This window comes from Pleurodeles waltl, chromosome 6 (genome assembly GCF_031143425.1).
Source record: "Pleurodeles waltl isolate 20211129_DDA chromosome 6, aPleWal1.hap1.20221129, whole genome shotgun sequence".
NCBI classification, from domain to species: domain Eukaryota; kingdom Metazoa; phylum Chordata; class Amphibia; order Caudata; family Salamandridae; genus Pleurodeles; species Pleurodeles waltl.
The window spans coordinates 515,425,371-515,451,643 of NC_090445.1; the positions used below are offsets into that span (position 1 = coordinate 515,425,371).

At 44.2% G+C, this 26,273-nt stretch overlaps 1 protein-coding gene across 1 annotated transcript in view; it reads right to left on the reverse strand.

Moving 5' to 3' along the window:
- ST7L (suppression of tumorigenicity 7 like) overlaps nucleotides 1-26,273 on the reverse strand; it is a 782,219-nt gene that overhangs the window by 735,943 nt on the left and 20,003 nt on the right. Inside the window, exons 3-4 of the mRNA XM_069238668.1 lie at nucleotides 6,270-6,432; nucleotides 5,570-5,624 (exon numbers count right to left, since the gene is read on the reverse strand). Of these exons, the coding sequence (XP_069094769.1) occupies nucleotides 5,570-5,624; nucleotides 6,270-6,432 (218 nt within the window). The remainder of the gene's footprint in view (nucleotides 1-5,569; nucleotides 5,625-6,269; nucleotides 6,433-26,273) is intronic.

Consider the following 26,273-nt stretch of genomic DNA (forward strand, 5'->3'; position numbering starts at 1 on the left):
TAGTGGATGGAGGCAAATTCTCCCAGGGTCCACAGGTCTGTTGAATATGCATGGTTTGAGCTGAATATTAAATCATTTGCTACTAGTGGGTGCCCTGCCCTACAGAACGATGTAGGGTCAGAAATACCAAGTCCCTTTCCATAAAATGATTTGCAGAAATTTTCCAGTGCAACGTTTGGATGTCAGTTTTGCCAAAGGAAAGATCTCAATAGGGGAATTAAATGTTTCGTAAATTTTGAAAATTCCACTGGGAAGCAAGAGGGAGTATTCTGTAGCGTGTAGAGCATTTTGGGGAGGATAATGATATTCAACAAAGCTATCTTACCCAACACTGAAAACGGGAAGCCAATCAACCCTCCGGACTCTGTGTCAATGGTTTAATGTTTTCTGTTTGAACATCCGGGACAGTAGGACAGCATGCTTTCCTAAATAATATTAGTCAGACCCCTGGCACAGTTTTCATATCAAACCTTTCTATGCTTGACAAGATAGGAGCATGGCAGCATCTGTTTAAGAAACTGGAGTATTAGCTGAGGGTGAGGACCCACTTCAAATAATAAGATGCATCACAAAAGTTACTAAATAAACCTCTGCTTAACTCCCTGGGTGCTATGGCACAGAGCAGCCTGTTTAAAAAATTAGAAGCAATGTGTAAAGTATTTATGCAGTATTTAAACAGTAATAAAGTGAAAATGCAACAAAAGAAAAATCCCATACCAATTTAGAAAAACAGACTATTTTAATGAATAAGATGACACCAAAACAATAAGAATCAAATAAGGAGTACCGGAGAAATTATTTTTTAATAGCTTGATTTAACATAGCACAAAAATGCCCAAAGTGCCAATCATGAGTATCTGGTCACGCTACTCTGGGTTAAAGTCAAGAGTTGAGGTCGATTACGACGGATTGCTGGTCAGACACAGCAACCAGGTTTGATCTGGTGGAAGGTTTACATACGGACTTAAAAGTTTTTTTTTTAGGAGAAAAAGTGGTTGTTGACTAGACAAGATGTAAGCTGGATCCGATGTATGGCTCAAAGTTGATGGGAAGTATTGTGCTGTGCGAGGTCTCCAAATTGATCAGTAGCAGTATGGTGTGGAGTCCGGTAAAGCAGTCAATCTGGTGCTGCTCAGTGTTGTATCTGTGACATTTGCAGTTAGGCTGGGAGGAGTATGCTATGCCCACAGCCAAGGGTCCAGGACTTTGGGTCAGGACTCACTCCCACAGAAAACAGCAGAAAGAGGGGACAAGGGGCCAGATGTACGAAAGGATTTTACCCATTCTGTGTCTATGGGAAAAAGCTTTTGTACATATGGCCCAAGGTCTGGTATAGTTGTGACTGGTCAGTTGGAAAGCAGGAAAAGGACGCTGGAAGCATGATGTGGCACTGTAGCTCAAACAGGAGGTCACTTTTAGGGGCCTGGGCTCAAAGCAAGCATGTCCAGTCTTGCTTCAGGATTCAGACAGCAAGGCATGCCTTCTGATTCTTTACAGTTCCATGAGTGTTCGAGGGAGAATTGTGGGATAACCACTTTTATGCTCAGTGCCAGCCTGTGGATGAGGAGCAAACCTTTGTCTGTTCTGCAAACCAGTCCTGGACCATTCTCCCAACTCTCACTGGGTTTGGAGCCAGCCTGGCTTGAAAGAGAAATGGGAGGCAGGCCTAGATGTCAGCTTCATCTGCCTTTGACAAGGTATGGATCCTTTGAAGCTTAATAAGGGGGTTGGAAAAATCCCCCTAAGCCATCCTGTCAAGAAGGTCCACTCTCTCTCCACACACAGGACCCTTTGTCCACTGTCTGTGAGCAACACATATTTCACCATAGAGAAGCCATCAGTAGCCTGGTAGCAATTGGACACCGGCAGAAAGACCTTTCTAAAAGTCTCTTTTCCTTAACGGCAATATAAATCTGACTTTAACAATAAGATAGATATATATTTCTAGAGGCTTGCTCTGCAATACTTTTCTTACGGTCTGTTCGCCCTTCATCCTTCAGTATACCTTACAGCACTCTGTTTAAGCTCCTCATCCGTCTTACCATGCCCTCTGGCTTATTCTAATCATCCTTCTTGCTCCTAGGCTGCAGCAACAATGGCAGGTTTTCTTTATTATGCCAATATGCAGACAGAGGTATACTATTCTTTCACTGCAACGCAGAGAGAATAGTGAAAAAGCCGTAGGGACACTTCACATTCCTAAAGTGTATATAAACATACTGGGTGAGATACAAGCCTCCTCTAAAGAATGAATGTTGGTCTTGATAGAGCTGAATTTTAAATGCTTTGTAACTAATCCTGGGTCGATTGTACATTTAACCAGAATCTTCTTTTTGTTTGACCACAAAAGAGCAAAGTTTATCAAAGATATCACGGAGTGTCCACACTCTTCCATTTCCCAAAGTCTACCCAATGAACTCAGTTTATTACTGCACTTTTGACTTCAGATACATGTAGGATCACTGCAGATAGGTTGTGAAATAATTGATTAGGCCTGTTTCCTTAAAATTTCCTAATAAGATTGAATATGGTGAAAATGCAGAACCGAGGCATTCTTTCAAAGCTCACACAATCCTTAGTTTAGTTTCAAAAAAACAAATCTCTCTCATTCCTGGACTGCTCTGTTAGCCTTAATCATCTACTACATTGCTTCTTGCATGCTGCAAACAACCTCAAATCCAAGCACTCAGACTGTCAAATCAGTAAATTAGTAGATGGGAATAATTCCTTGGTAAACTCTTATGATGAACTCTTGTGTTGTTTCTGCTGGACGCTGTTGTAGAATGGTGCTCTGTTCACTGGGACTTCAATTATGCTTAACTATAGCTGGTCCCCTATGCATGTGTTAATTCCAGATTGCGGTAGTCCCAGATTCAGGTTACACCCATTTAGTTCAACCTAGATTTCTGATATTTAATCTAATGCCCTTTTGTACCTGTTCACCGTTGCAGTTTTGCTGCAGACTACTTAACCCTCCCCAGTCTCCAAACCTTATTCAACTCAGTCATCCAATAAATATTTTCCATTGATTTTGAGCTCTGGTCAGGATATGGTTCCCACATTCATGCCATCAAGTGCTTGCCTCTCATCTCCTGATGATCTCCTTTCAAAAATATCCTGCTGAGCCATTTAGGTCAGGAGAGCATGAGTGATGCTGTTTCTTTATCCATCTGCCCAGAGTGAACAACAGCATGATACACCATGTTGCAAGAGAGTGTTGGCGCCCTGGTCTTGAAAGTGTCCTCTGCTTTATGAGCAAGCAAATATTCAGGATCAATTATAGTGTATTGCATGTGTTTCGGGAATCTCTGAAAATTTTACCTGACATCCACCTTACCACAGAATAATCATTCAAACAAAGGATAAGTGCAGATTTTACAAGATGGTTTTGACCCTTTGAGTCATGCACAACTGATTGGCTAATTAACACGGCCATCTTCAGGGTTCAATTTCCATTTATCACACGCTACTTCAATCTTTGAAATTGAAACGTCTCTATCAAGACCAATACAAAGATCACCTCATCCTCGGATAGAGGGACGGGAAAAGTGCATGTATGAAGGGATTTTTCCATCTCTTTTTATTGTTTTTGATATAATATCAATTCATTATTTTATGACACTAGTGTTCCACACAGGGTTCGCTTTGCTCTGCAAATTATTAGGTCAGACATTGCATTCAATGAGTAATCAAACTAGAGTCACTTGAGTATTAGTGTTTAACTGCATTTCTGCCATCTATATTTTGTTTTTCTTGAGTATCGCTGTTGAAGCTGGCCCTTTTTGCAGGGTTATTACCTAACTTTTTGCCTTCCTCCTCCTATTTATCTGACCGGTTGTTGGCTCTAGTGCCAGTGCTCTCCCCTCTAAACGTGGTATGATTGGCTTACACCGGATTGACACATTTAATTTACCTGTAGGTCCCTTGTACAGTGGTATTCCTTATACCCAGGGCCTGTAAATTAAAGGCTACTGATGGGCTTGCAGCACAGCTTGCCCCACCCACAGAAGTAGCCTTTCAAACCGGTCTCAGGCCAACCACCACAGGGCCTGCGTGTGCAGTTTACTGCCAAACTGGCTTGCCATCTAAATTTACTTGCCAGTCCTGGGACTCCCCTTTGACTATATATAGGTTACCCCTAAGGTAGGCCCTAGGTAACACTATGGGCAGGGTGATGTGCAGGTAAGAGGTAGGATATGTGCCTTCATTGTGTGGCATGTCCTTGTAGTGACAAACAGCCTATTTGGTTTCTCACTGCAGTGATGGCTGCCTCTCTCATAGGGTTGTATTAAATGGTCGTATTGCATATGTCTAAGTGGTATTTTCTGATCTATGAGGAGTATCGTGGACATGTTTGGTATGGTTGGAATAGTAGTAAGAAATGCTGCATATTGGTGTAGGTGGATATTTAGTTACCATTGTAGAAATGCAAAGCAGAGGAATGGCCAGGAAAATGAGTAGTCCCCTCCTCTGTGGTAATTAAAAAACAGGTCTGGGGTTAGCTCCCCACTGGGTTTGGTGCTAGGCTGACTGGGGGGAAACAAAGGCTTGCCCTCTTTAAGTCTTCATTTACTTTGAAACAACAGGCCCCTTTATAAGTTAACAAAGTTCCTGGGTCCACCCTAACTGATCTTCATGCAAGGGGGAAGAAAAAACACCTACCCACACCCAGGCTACTGTTCCTGCTCTTAAACCAGTTTTCACACCTCATTAATACAACAGACTTCCATACCTGCTGACAGTGTGTTAATGCTAACTGGCCAACTGAAGGTTCAGGCAAGTAAAACATAACTTTCTAAAAGTTTTACTAATATTTACTGAAAGTCTGACTTTACCATTAAAACAGATTTTTACTCAATATTAAAAATAGTCTTCGAATGCCTTTTAAAACCAGTTTCTGCCAAAAGTTACAGATTAAAGTTAATAATCTCTTTGTTGATATTTTCTAGGCTTCAGCTACAGCACTGCCAGTGAAAATGGCTTTTGACAGCTTATCTCTGGAGAAACAGTCTATTATAACAACTTCACACATGTTCCACTTTTAAATATGAGACACCCTACTTTGTGGGCGACAAGGTGTACTCACTAGTGAATTATAAATATTTTAAAGCAGCGTTTTGCCTATATATGCAAAATACGCATATTTTGACAGGCCTCTTACAGCAGGTTTTAGTCTGCTGCAGTCAGGCTACAGAGAGTATGCTTGAATCAGTGTGTATATGGTATGAACAAAAAAAAAAAACTTTTAAACTGCAATAAAATGTATAACCATATAAGTACTTATGTTGTTCACATAATTGATTGCAGGCATACTGGAGTGTGTATGAGTACAAGTCAATTTACTTGGATGTTGTTTATCACCTTAGTAAGTATTTAAGAATTATCTGCATTCCCCAGCTTCCTTGCCCTATTTTCCCATTAGCCAGGAAAAAGTGGGATTGCATGTACCATTAACATTTATCTACAGCGAAGGAAAAATATTAGTCAGTCCTTACTAAACAACATGCAGAAGGAAAGTACCTGACAAGAGCAAGGTTAGGGCACACAATCATTTAAGACTTTTAATTACCTGTTGTATTCTGCTCCCCTGAACAGATTCAGAGGGTTTCTCCACACTTTACACTCTGAAGGAGACAAACAAAAATATTGTTTCATTAAAACTCTTTTCTGCATGTGGCCGAGACCTTAATATTCCCTAGTCTTTGCAAGAGGCTAGAGATCTAGTGACATAATTACTCTTTGAGATGTGGTTGTCTCTCCTACATTTTTAACGGGGTTATATCTGAAAGGTCTGTTGGTACCAATGAAGGGAAGTACTCAAGCAAGGTGATGTTGGCTAGATCAAGTTGCTAAACTCCCAATTATTCCTCATTATTAGTTAAACTACTACCAAAGAAATGTCTTAATTGAAGGCAGGACCTTTCCATAAACTCACAGAAGTGCTTAGAGAAGTATATTCATCAAGCAGCTATTGGAGACACACATGCAGTTACGTAGCTTTGATAATCATATCACACACTCACAATGGTTTTAGAAGCTCTCGGAGCCAGGTAGCAAGCCTAATCAAATCATGTGACCTCTTGGTACCTGGAATATATATATCCCCTACAATGTTATTGGCTTCTTCATTAAGACAGTCTGATACACAATGACTGGTGTGTGCTTCAGGTTGATGGAATTTATTAAACATGCACCCTTTCAATTGTTAAGGGGGGCATCCTGAAGAGCAATGTCAGAAGGGAGCTGCAATAAACTATGGTAATCGTCACCTGACAGGTTCTGTTTGCTCGTCTCTGCTTCACTGCTGCTGGGCACAAAAACGGAGGGTGTCTGACTGTTCTCAGTGTCTCCGATCAATGGCCTTAAGTGGCTCACAGACACCTGCTCAATGAAAGATGTTCCATACTTTCTGAAGTACCACCACTCAAATATCTGGAAGAACAGAAAAATACATACTAGATCCAAGGCTAGACAAATTAGTCACAATGAGCTCAAATGTAGTCTTGCAAAAAGTTACACGTCCCCTCAATCCCACACAAGAAAATTGTACTGTAATCAAACCTTACATATATATATGCAGTCCATGCTGATCTCAAGTGAAACATGTAAAGTTGAAAGGAAAAAAAAACAATGTGTAATGGTTATAGCCTCAACCTTGTGATACTGGTCACATGTCCCTTTTTCAAGGAAGTGTTCACTGTTAAAACATGAAGCTACTCAACTACTGTAAGTGAATTATTAATTTGTGTGGATTGGTGTCCACCACAAGTAGCAAAGTCACAATCATGTTAAGTCAAAGGCCTCAGTAATTTAAACCTGAGCGTAGGCCTCGGCAGCTGTGACACAGAGCAAACAGCCTTAACTTAGGGAAAATGTGTAAATAATTTAAAGGACCAAAAAACAGTTTGAAAGCCAAAAGCACAACACAATAAAAATCCCACTCCAATTTATAAAAACACAGAATAAATTATTACGTAAAATGACACCAAAATAACAAAATTACAATAAGTGGAACCAGAAATATGATTTTTTTAATGTTTAAGTGACAATAGCAGCAAAAGCTTATAGTGCCAATGTTGGTTAATGGTTGCAGTGAACTAGACCCTCGGTGCAATTTGAGGCTGATTGACCCTGCTGGGGCCTGGAAGAATGGAAGTTTAACAAGCATTGGTAAATGCATTAGGTTTCGCCTATGTGAATAATAGTTTTGGGGTTGTAAGATTTAGCTTGGTGAGCAGTTGTGCAATATAAGCTACTGAAACTCTATAAAAATGTTATGACTTGTTTATTCAGAAAGGCAATATATTGTGCAGTAACTGGTGGTAATATAATGCAAGAAATTAGGTAAATGGTAGAGGAGAAAGAAAAAAAAACAGAAAAAAAACATGCAGTGGCCAAGCACGTTTGATATGCGTGCAATGCTTGAGCAAGCTCAGGAACTAAACTTGCAAAGAGCTGTGAAATACTCTCATCCCACCTCAAGAGCTTGAAAAAAAAAAAAAGAGTAACCAATTTAAGACATACTATATTCCATACAATGAACTGGGTCACCTGTAAGTGTCTACGCAAGTTCATATTGTGGGTGGCTCACAGCAGGTTTGAAGGCTCTGGAGCAGAGGATAAAAGGCAGTGTGACTAGCTCACAGTGCCTGTCATTGGGGCAGGGCACCGAAGTGTTCAGAAAACATGCTCATCCAGTCCTTGGCAAGAGAGGTAGGTCTCTGCAGAGTCCAAGAAAAGGCAATCCCGCAGTGGTCCGAAAAGCCAGGCTTCACTGGGAGAAAGAGTATCTACAATAAGTGCTTGGTAGAGTCATTTTCGTACCTTAGAAGGAATGGGGTGTCAGGCAATGCAGGGAGGCTGACATCGCAGCTCTGTGCACCTCTGTAGAATGTTCACTGTCAGCTGCTACTCCCATCACCACAAAGGAACATTCCCACATCTGCCACCCAACAGATGCCAACATGGAGAAAGTACTGTGGAAGACATTTCCTCAGAGTGACGCAACTAAGGCCCCAATCGTAAAATGTTAGTTCTAGTTTTCTAGTCTTCAGCAGCACCCTGGGGGCAGTATTTGCTGGTGCCCACTATCTCTTTACCATTTAGAATTATGTTCCAAAATATTATTTTATTTTGAATAGATGCACGGTTCTTATTTTCAATAGTTTAAAAGTAATATTTAAAGCATCATTCAGACTGTAGTTAGTCATAAAGAGGTATAACGAAAGAGTAGAGTCTGTGTGAGTGCGACAATAAGAAAAGCCAGCATGAAACTGATGTGTCTGAATGCACGCAACTCCTAGAGATGTACTTTCATGTAAGGCAACGTCCTGTGAGACTGCCATATTAACGTCAGGCTGTGTGAGCACGACTAAATAATAGTAACAACACAATGATAATAGAAGAGCCGGCATGAAACTGACGAGGCACATGCGGTTCTATATGAGAGCTGTCTGCTATGCGCGAAAGCCCTATACAGGCTTGCATGCAAGCCATGTGTTGTCAAAACGGCAAAAAAAAGTTCTGCTTCAAAAGCGGATGGAAAGAGTACTTGGGCCTTGGAACACTGAGAAGAGCAAACATGAGAAAGAACTTGAAATAGCATGCTACAGTCAAAAGAAACAGAGGAAAACTAAATGGCAAGCACAGGAATCCAATGAAAAACAAGGGGGTGGGATTCAAGTCCCTTTTAAGATATATTAACAATAGATTCAGGGGTGTGGAATTAAAACAAAAACAAAAAATCTACTTGTCTATAGGACATGTTCATTCATAAATCTACTTGCCCTATTAAAAAAAAAAAAAAAAAAAAAAAACACTTGTCCCTTTGGTGCCATGTAGAGCAGCGACACATTATGGCAGCAATATCATTATATAGGAGGTCCAAACTTAGTCAGTGTCTGTCTCTCTCTCTTTATGCAAGGGCTAATACTATTTTAGGGTTTGAATACTAGCAATTTCCTCATTTCACCACCTTTCTGCAGATATACATACTGGGCTGGAGGTAGAGGTAAGCAAAGGTTGCAATGTTGGAATGCCCTTTTGAGTCTGTGAAAACCTACTAACTTGCATGTTTTATGGGTTTTTACAAGCTCTTCCCTAATCTAGTAAACACTCAACATTTTCGCATGAGCAAATCTACACATGCATATTTGCTTGTCCCAAAATGCAGTTCACAAATATTTTCTAGGAGTACGATTTTGTGGTCTACTTCTGCAAATTGTTGTGAATTCATTAAATATGTAAATCTGCACTAATGCAAAGACATATGCCATGGGTGCACTTTTGTGACTTTAACAACTGCCCCCCTAATTAGAATTGACATTTAACAAACCCCAGTTATTTTTATTATAAAATTCTATTTATCATCTATCGTCTGACTTCACTGTAAGCGATAGCAATCTGCTCTTTCACAAAGAACATATTGGCACATAGTGGTTTTGTTCGGTGCCGCAAACTACAGAGGCAATGTGTGCTTCTTTTTTAAACGCTAAAATAGTCTTGCTTTTTGCCAATGTTTGTTACAATCGTAAGTATCCAGCAGCTCCCACAACAATAATGTTTTACAAAGGCCATGTCAAAATAAGATGCGCATTGACAAAACCAAAAGACTGACCACCAATGCCAGACCAATTCACTTTGCCAGGGCTTGTTTATTTTTATGTTTCTCATAATCATGTTGAAACTGATTTTCCATTCTGAATATTTTTGGAAATATTAGCATGTATTAAAACATTTCACTAAATGATGCTTCAAAGTAATGGTATCTAGAATTTAACAGTAGTTCAGCAAAATGTTTCTTTTCCTAGTTGCTTTTGTTGTGAACATTTTATTTCAAAAGCAAAGAATCATCAATTTTGCTTTCAAGATTCTGCAAATATTTGCATCTCATGAGAGAGCATTACTTGTAGCCCCACACTGTTTAAATTCACAAATGTGTGCACCCATTCTTTTCCTGGAACCACTGTCAGTACTGCAGTGCAAGCTTACAACATGTACTTAGAGTGCTCACCCTAATAATAAAAGGCTTTGCATTATTGAACCATAAATACAAGCTCGACCAACATTAGCATTTGGAGACAAATATTACCTCAACAACAGACAATTCCCATCTTGCTTCATAGTGTAGTACTGTAAATTTGGGGGCCAAATGGTTTGTGCTGCAGGAGGTTTGGCCCACTTGTCCCAAAGACAATATAAACATGAAACCTTGTTGTCCTTGACCCCAAACAATATGTCCTGGGTGTTGGGCTATAGGAATTCCACATCCCTGGGATTTAACAAGCACAGCAAAAGTTCTATGCAGGCAAAACCTAAAAATGTTTCCAAGTTCCAATCTGAAGAAGTACTATTCTCCATGTGGAATAAACATGAAACTCAATCAGACGCCATGGTAGTGCGGATCCGACACTTTGTGGTTGCTTCCTCATGGATGTCTGGAGCAAAAATGTTTTTAACAAGTTTCTAAACTTTTTTTGGTGCCCTGACAACCATAGGGGAATCCCTGCAAGGCTGGCAGACCTCTGGAAAAGCACTCAGAGACTCTCATTGTGCCATTCAGAGGGCAACAAGAAAGTCCTGTCTAGGTCCAGTTGACATTGGTCAGCTGGGATTCTTCACAGGAATGTCCACTTCAGCTTTCTTTTATGTTCCTGCAGCCACCTACGGTAATCAGCCTGCCTGGATATCTTCCTGTCCTTGGATTTCAAGTGAATGGGTACCAACCATATCAAATCCTTCTCACAGGTCAAGGATGCTAAGAGCAGCACTTACAGTCCACCTGATATTCTTTCGCTAGTCTAACAGGGTTCTGATGGTGGTGCCACAATTATATCTGGCACTAGCTAGTGGGTGGGGATGACTCCTGGGCACTCGCTAACCAATGGGCTAAAAGTTAACGGAGGCTGCACTTCTCTTTTTTTCAGTAGTTTCTGTTGGCCTTACTACAAACAGGCCCAAAACACCATGTGCCAAGGCATTTTCAAGATAGCTAAAGTCTTTGGCACACTAAACATGGTTTGAGTATTGGGTACATGTGTGGGGAGAATACTGTGGTAATCCTAGTGTCCTCCCACATCCAACACTAAAAACCAGTTCGAGTCATGCACTGTACCCACAACAAACAGAAACAGACGTCTGGTAGTAGAAAAGCGGGATCCACTGGCAACCAGACAGTGGACACTAGAGTTGTGTTGGCATCCTAGTCTCTCCCTTTCAAGCGTGCCCCAAGTAAAACATGTGGCTCAGCAGATCTGTCAAGCAGGATTCAACACTGTAGTCTCAAAAAGGATGCCCAAAGCCCCAACCTGCAGGTCTTTGGCCACGCCAAAAGTGGTCACCGAGTGCTTGGATTGTGCATAGAAGTGTCATAGGTATATCACCAGTGGCCTCCCACATAGAAAACTAAATATTAAGCTTGAAGCAGACACGGTACCCACAACAAACCCAGAGACATACATCTGCTAATACAAAAGCAGGACCCTGCAGCAACCAGACAGGGGGATACACAAGAATTGTCTTGACATCCCTTCAATCTCCTCAGCAAGTGTGCCCCAATTGTTACATGAGGCTCAAAAGGCCTGTCATGTAGGACTTTACAAGGTACTGTCACAGGATGCCCATTGCCCCCACCCTGCTTATTTTGTGGGTTCAGAGAAGTCATTACTGGCCACTCAGGCAGTTTTATTGTTTGCTTCTGAGATGCATTTTACACCTCTTCCCACAGAGCACAGACTGGGATAAGCAGGAGAGTTAATGCATATTACCCACCGGAAACTTCAGACAGAGGAAAGGTAACTTTCTAAAAGTTATTTTTCCTTAATAGTATTCAAAAAGTTGACTTCACCACTGAATTAGACTTTTCATAATTTTAAACCAGTTGTTTAATTATTCTTCTGTGCTGAACCCTTCCTGAGATACTGTAATATTTTCATCTATACTCCGATTTCTTCCAAGGACAGCTAGGCCTGCCATAATGAAAATAGCACTAAGGGCCCTGTCACCGTAGGGATATGGTAATATTAATTTTTGACATGCTCCTCTTTCAAATACCACACACCATACAAGGCCTACATGGGGGTGACCAATTAATATTTAAAAGGACGTTTTTACCTGTCAAAAAGGGTTATTTTACCAGACTGCACTTCCGATTTTCCTCTTCAACAGTCAGGCTACTAAGATAGTTCTGTGGTTGTGTTTTCCTTTGTAACACTAGTGGATGGCACAATAGGTGCTGCAGTCCACAGGTGGCTGATAGCTAACTTGTCATGCCATCGATTATTGCCACATTATAGCCTATGGCCTTATATTATGCCAACCAGTGATTAACCAATTTCTACACATTTTAGGGATCTGCGCACATACAAAAGGACACTAGACCGCAGTTCCCCCAGAGTCCAAAGTCTTAAAAAAAAAAAAAAAAAAAACAGCAATAAAATATACCACAACAAAAAGGGAGGGACCACACAAAAAAGGGCATTCTCACCCATGTATGTACTTTACCTCTTCTTTTATAATTCAGTGGTCTAAATTACATCACCCATTAACAATAGGTAGCTCTTCAAATTACACTCTCATGGTTTCCTATTGAGCACCATCTCAAGGAACTACTCTTTATGTAGTATTAACAGCCAAACAATCTAAAGCTTCACATTGGACACTGTAGAGACTTACTCAGCTTGCTAGACAACCTCATTTAGCCCTTGACTTTCAAAGCTTCTGCAGATTCACTCTCCCTGAATACTCCACAGAGCAAAGATGAAATGTCTCACTGTCAATATGACCAAATTAATTGGATGTGCTAGCCGCACTTACTGTTTAAACTGACATTTGGTGCTGTAACTGGGCTTTCATAGGATAACCAATTACAAAAGCTATAATTTGTGGTGCTTTTGTATAATGCAATATCTACCATTTCCAATGGCACCTTGTCAATGTTTGGTGGTATGTGCCTTCTGATATGTTAGCCCAAGACAAACTTGCTCCTAAAGGGGATTAGACTGTCACTTTCAGCCGTTACTGCATGCCTGTACACCAAAAAAGGTTGTGCACTGTTGCTCCGATAGCAAATACGTAAGTCTCATAGTTGGCTTTAGAATTTGCTTTAATGTTTATGTCCCCTAGCGAGCTAACTTGAATTGTGTGAGGAATCACTTTAAAAACCTCCACAATGGATCTAATATTGTGGCTCATCACTAACTAGTGCAATATGTAGGGGTGAGGAGTGGGTTTTGTGCCTGCTGCCTTTCTTTGGGTGTGAAATGTATGTCAGTATTGTCATTGCATCCCATGCTGAGAAGGCTGCTTTTCTCTTCGTGATCTGGTATTAATGGCCTAACTGAAGGTGCTATGTTCTAACAGCCACCTTCTGAATTTCACTCCACTCTCCATCTCTTCCACCCGTTGCAAAAATTAGATGCTCTTTGCTAGCTATCACCTTCAGTGCCCATTGAGTGGCCAAATGTGTCTCGAAGCCTTTGGACATGTATTTGGAAAGAAAGGCCATGTAGGTGCCTGCTTATGTTAAGTCAAAATGCTGAAAAACAGCAGGTACCTTCTATGATTTTGGGTCCCTTGTAAAGTTGAACAGGCTTATCCAGAGGGGTTGCGTCTTTCATTTTTTGCCCAGGATGATAGCAATGATGCAGCATTTGTGACATTGTGTGGTTGACACAAAGGGCAGGCTAGGCTAAATCTGTACAATTGTTAGGTGGGTTCCTGGTTTATTGTGGTGTGGTATATGAGACTATGATGCAATTTGTTAAGTTGTGTGTGGAGTAATTGTGTTTAGTGTGGAGGTAGCTTTCAAGTTCTGTAACCTGTGAAGGATTATCCAGAATCTCAGATCCTTGCATTACAAAAGTAAATAAAGCGTGGTCCTCATCAATTAAATGCAGAAAAATGAGACTCCAACTGAAACAGTGCTACTTTCACTTAATTCCGGTGCCAGGTTTCCTATATCTGCATAATATACGTGACTCTCTGTGAGTCTTACGTTCACTTATTGACTGTCTGCCCACCTTATTTCTTAGTTTTCGCTGTCAATCTTTCCACTCTTTTCCTGAATTCATAGCAATCAGTCAGATGCAAAACTTACTTATCCAGTGCATTTTTATATAACAAGTTGGCGTAAACCTAACAAGCTTGCACTAACTGAGCAAAGATGGTGCTGCATTTTAATATTTTGCTTTCTGGTAAGTGAGATGGTTTGAGAGTGTCAAACAAAGAATTTAGAATTTTCTACTGCAGCTTTGCACCTAAAGCAAGCAGTAGCGGCCATAATCAATAGGAGAAATTCAGTGGACTCAAGGTAAAGATGGCTGACAAAGTCTAGATCTGCAAACAGAGGGACCTGCAAACCTGCAGCTAGACCTTTGGATACTCCCTTGCCCTGGGTAGCTCCAATTAAAACACGTATGGTGGTGGCCAAGATGGCGGTGGGATAGGACGTGCCCGTCCGAGCTCTGCCGCCCTGGCCCAGAAGTTCGTCGACCGGCCCAGCAGGGGGACGTTTTAGGGTCCCCCGAAGCAGCGGGCGCAGCTGAGATTCAGTGGTCGCCCAGTGGAGGCGGTGAGACGTGCGGCGCCGCTCGCCGCAAGGGAGGAGCGGTCAGCCTGATCCGCGCCCGGGGCCGCTGAGCAGCTTGGGCAGCGACCTGGGCCGCGAGGTGGGCCCTACTCGGGCGCCCTCCCGAGTTTGAGCCAAGAGGGCCGGAGCCCCAGAGGGATCGCGCTGGGCCCCGCGAGCTGCGGGACCGAAGTGGGGGCCTTAGCCCCAGGAGCTGCAGGCGCCCTGGGCGTGGAGGGCACCCGCCTGCTGGACTTGATCGGGAGTTGAGGGGAGCTCCCCAGTTGGTCTCTCCAGGACTGCGGAGAGGCCTGGAAGCATAGGCGGAGACACGGGAGGCCGCCGCTTTGCCTCGAGGTCATCGTAATTACCCGCAAGGTGAAGAAGTAAGCGTAGCCCTTGAGTAATGGTGCGGACACTACAGTAAGCCGACGATTGGTAAGAGGAGGTTCCAAATTGCAAACGCCAGGCGCAATCTTTGATACGGCGGCCTCTGGTGTTTCTGTCCCAGACAGAGCTTGTGGACAGACCCAGGGGGAGACCCGGTGAGCTGTGACCGCGCACGTGTGCCATGGCGGCATCCAAATCCAAGCGGGAGCGATCAGTCAGAGAAATGTTGACAGGGGCCCGCCTGGCATCGGGCGGTATGGCTGAGGATCCACCAGTGGCGAAATCCTTAGAAGGGCAGACGGAGATGGACCCTGATGAGGGCTCCCCGGTCACAAAGGGCTTTTTAACCTCCCTGTTTGACTCGCTACGGAGTGACATCCAGGAGCTCCGTAGGGACATTTCTCAGGAGGTGAAGGAATTGCGAGGAGAGGTTACCTCCCTGGGAGAGCGAGTGGCGCAGGTGGAAGACGGCGAGATCTCTCGAGGTGAGGAGGTGGCGGGCCTGCAAGCAACAGGAGGTCATCCACCTCCAGGAGCAGCAGGACCTCCTCCAGATTGCGGTCGAGGATTTGGAAAATCGCTCGAGGAGACATAACGTCCACATCAGAGGGGCCCCGGTGGGGGGCGGAGAAGCAGGACATTGGGGACTACGTGGTGGGCCTGTTTCGCTCACTGCTGGGCCCAGATGAGACCCAGGAGATAGTCTTGGATAGAGTTCATCATGTGGGCCGCGCTGGTGGCCCTGGAGACCGCCCCCAGACATCCTAGCCTGTGTCCACAACTTTGGGCTTAAAGAAAATATCCGACAGCGGGCTCGCAATCCTCAGCAGGTACTTTTTAGAGGACATGAGCTCCAATTATTTCACGACCTCTCTGTGTGGACCATGCAGAGGCGGAGAGAATTTAAGCCCATTACAGAGCACCTGAGGGCGCACGATGGGTCTTATTCCTAGGGCCACCACTTCCGCCTAGTTTTCCGGTGGGAGGAACAGCTCCGGCAGGTGAGATCCGTATTGGAAGCAAATCTGATCCTGGGCTTGGAGGAGGGTTGCCAGGACGCGAGCGAGAAAGTGAGCTTGCCTGCTGGGGGGCATCCACGTTGGCAGCGGAAGGAGAAAAGAAGAAAACTGCAGCGCCCTACGGCTTCGGAGCGGAGGTCGAAGCGGGAACCCGTTCTGAAGAGCGTGGCTGCCGAAACTCATGCCTAGCGGAAGGGAGATCGGAGAGGCCCGAGCTGCGGATGTCCGTGATGCATGCGGCCTGTTGGACGCTTAAGAGGGCCGGGGCGGCGGGGCAATGGACCTGGTTCAACAAATATGACTGGTTCTACTGCCCTGTGGAGACCTTTCCTCGTGAAGATGGATGTGCGAGGACTTCTTGGCAGTGAGCACCCGTTGTGCGCATTGGTTGAATCTTGGTGGGTTTCCCTGCGATACTGGCTGTTGTGTGGAGATATTATAGGGCCCTGGTGTTTGAGGTGGTTGATGTTCTGGTTTGGGAGGCGGTCCTCCCGTGGGGTCTCTCCCTTCTTGAATACTGCTCCCATTTTGTGGTATGATTATTAAATGTACAAGCTTGAATGTCCGTGGGCTCAATAATCCAACGAAGAGGCTAGCCATCCTGTCTGCCTTAGAGAGGTCGGGGAGTCACATATGCCTGCTGCAGGAGACACATCTCGTCCAAAAAGACATTTACCGCATGCGCTCCAAGTGGTTGCCTAGGCAGTTTTGGTCTTCGGCATCATCGAAGCACTCAGGGGTTGCGATATTATTAGCGCGCTCATTCCCCGGGGAGGTGGTGATAAAACTGCATGAGATGCAAGGTAGGCTTTTAGCCATGAGAATGAGGTTGGGGGCTTTTTCTTTTATTATTGCTTCTTTATACGCACCTAATACCCAGCAAGAAGTCTTCCTAAAACAGGCTTTGACCCCGCTGCTGCAATCTCCGGACAGTGCCATCTTGGTGGGGGCGATTTTAACCTGGTGATGGATAGTGACTTGGACCGTTCAGGGCACCGTTATGGGCAGACGGGGTCTTTGACAGCGGCTGGTCGTCAGTGGCTGAGTGCGGCCTGGAGGATGTGTGGAGGAGGGCACACCACACGCTAAGGGATTACTCCTTTTACTCAGCAGCGACTAAGACATACGCTAGGCTTGACCTTTTCTTGGCCTCACAAGAGCTCCTACAACGGGTTAGGGAGTCAGCGATTGAGCCTCGAGCCCTGTCGGATCATGCTCCGGTTACTGTTGAGGTCGTTATGAGTATGGAGCGGGTGGGGGCATTGGGATGGTGATTCAGGGACTCAATGCTTCAAAATGGTGCAACAGTAGAGGCGATTCGTAGTGCAATAGTAGACTACCTTAGCACAAATGATGATGGGAGCACCTGCTTGGCGACGCTGTGGGAGGCACTGAAGGCTGTCCGCCAGGGATAATAAAGCAAGGAGACTGTTGAGAGAGGATCTAGAGCAGAGAGTGATGGTACTGGAGCAATCACATAAGCATACCGGTGCTCCAAGGGTTTGGCGAGAGCTTGAGAAAGTAAGGAAGCAGTTGAGGAGGTTGGACTGGGACAGGGCGGAGTATGCGGTAGTGCGCGTTAAGCATAAGTATTATATAGGAAGTAATAGATGTGGGAAGCTAATGGCACATCGTCTACGAGCGCAGCGTGCAGCGTCAATGATAAAAATGGTTTGCTCTCCCTCGGGGGCGGAAGCGCACACGAGCGACCAAATTGCAGAGGCGTTTGCGGAGTTCTATCGGGGATTATATGGGGCTGAGGATCCTGGTAATGTTACTCCGGAGGCCTTCCTAGAGGGTATAGCAATTACTTCCTTAGGAATGCGCCTCCTACAGGCCTATTTCCCTCTTGAATATCGATGCCAAATTGTTCACTGGAATACTGGCACACCATCTTAACTATTACATGCCGGGCCTTGTGGACCCCGATCAAGCAGGATTTATACCGCACAGGCAGTGTAGTGATAATACTAAGCAACTGCTTCATCTATTGGATAAAACTGACCGCTCACTCAGGGAGTCGCTCTTCCTTTCTATTGATGCCGAAAAGGCATTCGATAGAGTCCATTGGCCATACTTGTTCAGGGTGCTTAAGCGCTTTGGGTTGGGCCCAGGTTTTATGGCTTGGATCTGTTGTATCTACCAGGCGCCTCAGGCAGTGGTCCGGGTCAACGGGATGCTCTTGTTGCCGTTCCCAATTCAGCGAGGGACCCGGCAGGGGTGCCCGCTTTCGCCTCTCCTCTTCACGCTCTATATGGAGCCCATGGCGCAGCGTCTACGGGACCACCCTCAGATCATGGGTGTGAAGTTTGGGGGAGATGAGCATATAATTTCATTGTATGCGGACGATGTGATTCTTACTCTGGTGGAACCCGCAACCTCATTGCCCGCACTAATGGGGATACTGGAGGAATTTGGCCGGGTTTCGGGATTCCGAATGAACATGCTGAAGTCACAGGCTATGACCAGGTTTATCAGTGCTGAGCATGAAAGGTATCTGAAGGCCAGATTCCATTTTATATGGTCTTCCTCAAAACTACCGTATTTGGGGATTGATTTAGCCTCCTCTATTGCACGTCTGGCGACACTGAATTACACGAAACTGACACAGGAGGTGCAGCGTGACCTAGAGACCTGGGGGAGACTTAAACTGTCTTGGTTGGGCAGAGTGGTGGCGGTGAAGATGACCATCCTACCACGCGTTCTGTATGTGTTTCAGGCACTTCCGGTGGCACCCTCGCCACGAACGATTGCAACCCCTCAAACGGCGGTCCTGAGATTCATTTGGGAGGGAAGGGCGGCACGTTTGCCACGTCGGGTACTATATCGCCCCAAACGGGAGGGAGGATTGGCGGTCCCCTGCCTTCTACGATACTTTCAGGCACCACAATTGTGTTTTCTATTAGAATGGAGTCGCCCGTCTTCCGAGAAACATTGGTGCTTTATGGACCAAGCGGTAGCGGGCTCACATATATGGAAGGAGCCCTGGCTCCGGCGCCGCCACAGGGCGCGCAGGTTGTATGTATCCCCGGTCACGGAAGTGTCGATGAGTGTGTTGGATCTGGTGGCTAGCAGACTGGGCCAGACGACGTTCCCATCCCCAATGACCCCCCTGGGTGCTAACCCTGATTTTGGCCCAGGCCTGCAGCGGGAGGCACTGCGCCGTTGGCATGAAGGGGGCTGCAAAAGGGTTGGATACTTTTTCGACAAGCAGGGGGTGATCTCCATTGACCAGATGAGGGAGACATATGGCTTAACAGAGGCGGACAGGATGCTGTACTATCAAATACGACATTGGGCCATGTTGCCAGCTAATAGAGCATTAATAGATAGGCCGTTAACACCGTTTGAAAAATGGATCCTAGTGAAAAAGGACGATAAGCGGGTGATCTCGGAGCTTTATGGTCTCTTACGGGGAGGCCCGTTCGCCTAAGACTAAGGGTCAGCTGCGGTGGGAGAGAGAACTGGAAAGGGAGCTGTCTGATGAGGAGTGGGAAAGCATCTTTTACAGGACACATCGCACGGCTTATAATGCGGCAGGCGCAGAGACAGCATATAAGGTGGCCTCCTATTGGTACTACACCCCCAGTAAGGATTCAGGCTTGGGATCCCACTAAGTCCAGCCTTTGTTGGAGAGGGTGCGGGGGGACGCTTGTACACCTACTATGGCATTGCCCTAAGCTTCATCGGTATTGGGAGAATATTATAGACACAATTGACGCAGCGTTTGATACTCAGATTCCCAGATTCCCTGTGTACACTCTGCTGGGCCTGCCTAACCCGCTTACTTTTCCCCTGAGATCATTGAAAGGACGACAGATGGCCTTGGCCCTAAACGCGGCACTGCAGCTGATATTAGCTATGTGGGGTACTGACAAGATCCCAACATTAACATCATGGCTTAATAAGCTGTGGTTCATTCTCGCTATGGAGAAGCTTACTTTGACTTCACAGCAACGCAGTGGTGACTTTAAGGAACTCTGGCAACCATTTTTACAAATATTATCCACGGAGTTCACAGAATTGACATGTCCGGCCTATCTGAGGGTGCTGGAGTTGGATTGAGCGAATGGAGATGAGCGAGCAGGGAAGACTTGTTGGAGGACCGGGATCACATTGGAATAAGACTTGGGTTCGAGTGATTGCTGTAGGACGTGCCAGTCGCGGGGAAACAAAGTTGATGTTTTTGTTCATGTTTTATTTGCTTTGTATTACTTCACATGGAGCACGCTTCATATGGCAGCATATGACTGGGGCGTTCCCACCTGGGGTGTGAGGAAGCAGAGGAGGTTGTAGGGTGGCCTTCTGGGGTAAGATGACTGGAAGAAGACTTTGGCGGCCTATTCCGCACCTCCAGACAAGTAATATTGCTTTGTGATTGTATTACTTTGATGAGCTGCACTTGTGATGTTTATAACTTGAAATAATAATAAACAGATTTGATCCATAAAACACGTATGGTCAGTGAGGTCAGCTCCAGAGCTCGTATAATAAAAATGAAATAAAAAATAAAAACACTAAATTCTAGATTATAATAACCATAAATTAATATAACATGAAACCTGTGTGTTAAGGAATTCGTAATACAAATTCTGAGTCCGGGCATTAGGTGCCTCCTGAAACTTTGTTTGGCTGTAACTTGGGTGATTTTTCCTGGTTTTGGGGGAGGGGAGGCTAAAGTTACTTTCCCATCTAACCCAGTATTGAAAAGGTACCCCTCAGTACCAGCTGCATTTCAAAAGTGAAAACGTTTACAGAGTTACAGGAGTTGTGATTGTAGGCACTAGCTACTATGAATTCATATCCCAAAGCTTTAGTATAGCAGCAGTCACCTACCTAATGGTACAGGTTTTGACTCCATTGCATCAAACTGAGTTGACTTCTGAAGGGCAACCACTGTTCCTCCTCTTCTACTCCAAGGTGAGGAGACTATCTCCCTTGTTTTCATTTTTTGAATCAACAAACATTTACAGCCCTGCGTCACAACCCACATATTTAGAGATTACTTTCACAGAATCAGATGCAGAAAGCCATGATCAATGTCCTATGTACTGGATTGAATGTGTATTAGTGAGTAGTACTGTGTGATTAAAACACTTTTTTTCTTCTTAAAAAGGACAAACACTGAGCTGAACATTGAAGTTATTACTGTCTGCTTGTTGCAAGTGAATATCAAGAAGAAGACCATGTACCAGCTACACTCAAAGCAAGTTAGTCGTCTCTGGGTGAAGGGACCCTAGTGGGCGCTGCTGGACTCAACCTAGTAGCAGTGGATGTTGGGGAAAAGGCTTCACATCCATCCAAACTCCCTGAGGTTTGGGTTAGAAGGTACTCTCAAAGTTCCTGCCTTGGGAGACAAATACTTACAGGACTATAATTGAGAAGAAGTATCTCAAATCCAAGGAGATTCTCCCTGGTACCAATAGCAGGGGTTTGGCACCCAGAGGAGACCGCATGGAGAACCAGAGTTGAGGTAGGAATTAATTGCAAGCTTGTCATGCCTGTCAAAGGGGTGAGAGAAGCAAGGTGCTGGAACTCTCTCTGGGAATTATTTGATGACTCCTGGTTTAGTAGCAGGACCAGGATCACAGTGGCTTGGAGCGCTTCAGCTGTGGTGGCCAGTGCAGAGGCTGTAAGGTGATCTGGGGTAGAGACTGGAGGCATTTTGGCTTGCAAGGACCTGAGTGGATCAGGGCAGTCTAACAAGGCACAGTCTGAAGCATCTTTTGCTTCTTATCCAGAGGAGAGGATGAGGCATCTGAAGCAGGGAAGGTATTGAAGTCTGGGTCGCTGTCAAAGCTGCAGAGTTTGTTAGCTACAGCAGGATATAGCCAGAAGAAACTCCTCCAGGGCAGGGACAAGTTGACTGCCCTACATTTATGGGACTTCCAAGGAAGGCCATGAAGAGGTCAACAAGGAAGTGGAAGACATTTTGTCTGTGGACATGGACTGCATTACAGTACGCCCCTGAATTCAGAGCCAGGAGCTAGTGAGATAGGCTAGTGGCAGATGAATTTCCTGGCCCGTGAAGTGTCCTTATCAGGACACTTGGGCATAAAAAGTCCAAGAATACATTGGACTCTTTGTTTTACAGGCCAGGAATGCATAAACACAGGATGTTCTGTAAAGCCTGCTCTACTTGCAAAGTGAGTTATAAGTCTGGAGGTCTGACCAAAACAGTTTGTGGCACTGCAAGTAGCAGGAGGTCTGTCAGAGTGTGTGGGAACTGACATTTCTCGTCTTTTTGCATGCCCCCCCTTCCTTTCAGCATCAGACTACAAGTATCAGTTGGCTGCGGTGGATTGTGTCGAAAGATATCCAGAGGGAGTACCTCAAAGGAATACAGCTGCAAAGGAGATTTCTGACCAAGGAACAAACTTTTCCTCCTCACACATGAGTTTGAGAGCAAGCTGGTGTGATCTATCATTTCTCCACAGGATACCACAAAACAATGGGTTGTTGGAAACATTTAACAAAACGATGAAGAGCATGATGGCAACTCTGCCACAGAACCTCAGGAGGAAGTGAGATCTTCTCCTGCCATGTCCTTTTCGTTTATAGGGAAATTCTACAGAAAGAAGTAGGGTTCATCCCTTTGAACATCTGTTTGAGCACCATGTGCATGACCCATTCACCTTTGTCAGAGAAAAGTGGGAAGTGAGTCATCTCAAAAAGATTTGGTGGACTCTTTGACTGGTCTCATGAAAAGGATTACGGTCTTCTTTCAGGTTACTACAGGCTCTGTTGCCAATCCTGGACTTGTGTGACAGCGTAATACATTCCGAGTGTTTTCTTCTTGTTTTTCTTCTATTGAATTAATTAACTTAACAATTGAAATAATTTTTTTCTAGGTGAAAAGGTGAGGACTAGGACAGTATGCGCAATGACGAAGGGAGATGGTCACCATACTCATGAAATTGATGACAGTGCATGAGTCAGGCTAAGCAAAACCTTCAGACAAGCCAAGAGCACATAAAAGAGTAGATTGGGCATAAATTAAGAATGAGTAGGTACCAGGAGGACCAGGTGGTGACAGTGCTGATGCCCATGTGTGCAAGAGCTTTAGAGAATTATTGGTGGGTGCCATACAATGTAAAACAAAAAGTTCAAGAGGGATGGTCTGGGTCCCAATTTTCTACACATTTTGAAGACAGGGATGTGTATCCACTGCTTGAATCTTCATAACTGATTTGGGTTGGCTCCTTTTCAAATGTCATTTCCTAACTGCTCTTCGGCCAGCATCTGTACAAAGGGATGCTTCTCAGTGTGTTGCAATGGGACTGGCCCCAAGAAAGAGGTACCCAACTCAAAGGCGCATTGATGTATATGATCTCTAAACACACCTGCCATCAGCCTTCTTTAAGTCACAATCAGGGACCGACAAAAGAGCAGGCCTTGCTTAGGAACTTCTACATCATGAGAAACCGAAACTGCAGTCTTACATCTCACCCCCAGCATCTATTAAATGGGAGTGCTCAGGAAGATCCTGATCAGAAGCACTTGGCTAACAAAGTCCTCAGTAAATTTCTAAAAAGTATCTCCATCTTCCTCACGGTGTCTGGATGTCCACCCACTAGCCACAAGAAAACATGTAATACATTTCTGTGCTCTGTCTGCATCATCTCTCGGTCCACAAACTATGTCAGTGGGGACTCCAAAATAATAACCCCTACCACCATTCGTTATCTTTATAAGCTTTCCCAGGGCCTGAACTTTTGTTTTACAGCTGGGAGAAGGTATGTTTTATGGGCCTTGTTTGTAGTAATATTGCAATAGTTCTGCTAGCCTTAAAACTGTGTAATGCACTATGTCCTCTGTGGGATAAATATACAGGGAGTGCAGAATTATTAGGCAAATGAGTATTTTGACCACATCATCCTCTTTATGCATGTTGTCTTACTCCAAGCTGTATAGGTTCGAAAGCCTACTACCAATTAAGCATATTAGGTGATGTGCATCTCTGTAATGAGAAGGGGTGTGGTCTAATGACATCAACACCCTATATCAGGTGTGCATAATTATTAGGCAACTTCCTTTCCTTTGGCAAAATGGGTCAAAAGAAGGACTTGACAGGCTCAGAAAAGTCAAAAATAGTGAGATATCTTGCAGAGGGATGCAGCACTCTTAAAATGGCAAAGCTTCTGAAGCGTGATCATCGAACAATCAAGCGTTTCATTCAAAATAGTCAACAGGGTCGCAAGAAGCGTGTGGAAAAACCAAGGCGCAAAATAACTGCCCATGAACTGAGAAAAGTCAAGCGTGCAGCTGCCACGATGCCACTTGTCACCAGTTTGGCCATATTTCAGAGCTGCAACATCACTGGAGTGCCCAAAAGCACAAGGTGTGCAATACTCAGAGACATGGCCAAGGTAAGAAAGGCTGAAAGACGACCACCACTGAACAAGACACACAAGCTGAAACGTCAAGACTGGGCCAAGAAATATCTCAAGACTGATTTTTCTAAGGTTTTATGGACTGATGAAATGAGAGTGAGTCTTGATGGGCCAGATGGATGGGCCCGTGGCTGGATTGATAAAGGGCAGAGAGCTCCAGTCCGACTCAGATGCCAGCAAGGTGGAGGTGGAGTACTGGTTTGGGCTGGTATCATCAAAGATGAGCTTGTGGGGCCTTTTCGGGTTGAGGATGGAGTCAAGCTCAACTCCCAGTCCTACTGCCAGTTCCTGGAAGACACCTTCTTCAAGCAGTGGTACAGGAAGAAGTCTGCATCCTTCAAGAAAAACATGGTTTTCATGCAGGACAATGCTCCATCACACGCGTCCAAGTACTCCACAGCGTGGCTGGCAAGAAAGGGTATAAAAGAAGGAAATCTAATGACATGGCCTCCTTGTTCACCTGATCTGAACCCCATTGAGAACCTGTGGTCCATCATCAAATGTGAGATTTACAAGGAGGGAAAACAGTACACCTCTCTGAACAGTGTCTGGGAGGCTGTGGTTGCTGCTGCACGCAATGTTGATGGTGAACAGATCAAAACACTGACAGAATCCATGGATGGCAGGCTTTTGAGTGTCCTTGCAAAGAAAGGTGGCTATATTGGTCACTGATTTGTTTTTGTTTTGTTTTTGAATGTCAGAAATGTATATTTGTGAATGTTGAGATGTTATATAGGTTTCACTGGTAATAATAAATAATTGAAATGGGTATATATTTTTTTTTGTTAAGTTGCCTAATAATTATGCACAGTAATAGTCACCTGCACACACAGATATCCCCCTAACATAACTAAAACTAAAAACAAACTAAAAACTACTTCCAAAAATATTCAGCTTTGATATTAATGAGTTTTTTGGGTTCATTGAGAACATGGTTGTTGTTCAATAATAAAATTAATCCTCAAAAATACAACTTGCCTAATAATTCTGCACTCCCTGTATGGCTACAATGCATTACTTCCTCCCATTCTATTTTCGTGTGGTTATGCTCTCTAACGACTGGCCATGTTTCTTCCAAATGCTATTTTTATTGTGGTGTCCTCTACGGGTTGTTCTCATTGCAGTCAACAAACTATAATATCCGCAGCATGATAACTCGCTCCATAATGCTTTGCAGGGCATTACTTTTACCAAACATTTTCGCAATAGGGCCAACTTCAAAACGCTTGTTTTGTCTACATCATCTCTGGGCCCCCACACTAGGTGTCTTTTAAGCTTTCTCATGGCTACAAACTTTTTGTTTTACAGCAGGAAGAAGTTTTGTTTTAAAGGCCTTGTTTATAATATCACTGCAGTATGCCTGCTTGCCCTAAAAACTCCCTCCAAGGGCTAAGTATATTGTTATACTGCATTACTTTCTCCCATTTTGTTTTCATGGGATTATGCCCTCTAGGGGCTAACAATAAGCTTACGTGACCATGTTTCTTACAAATTATGTGTTTGTTATGGTGCCCTCTGGGGATTGTTTAGAGCATTACAGTCTAATGCAAAATATTTATTTCTGATAAAGGTTTATATGATAATTGTATATGTCTTAATAATCTCTCCTTATTACAATTATGACCATAATTCAGTTAACATCCTTATTACACTATGACTGATTGAACACTCTTGATATGTTTGGGTGTCTTTTTTGGGGGGGAATTGTGTTAGCCAGCAACTCGGATGGTGGAGTGGAGAAAGTGGTACTCTATTGGAATTAGCATGGCAGATATAAATTTGGATGTTAAATGGCAACATTTTCATTTTTAGCTGCAGAGGAAGAAGGTAAATGGAAGTGCTTTAGTTATATGCAGGGCCACTGGAATTATATGGCAGGAAGAGACAAAATTATGAGTCAGGGTT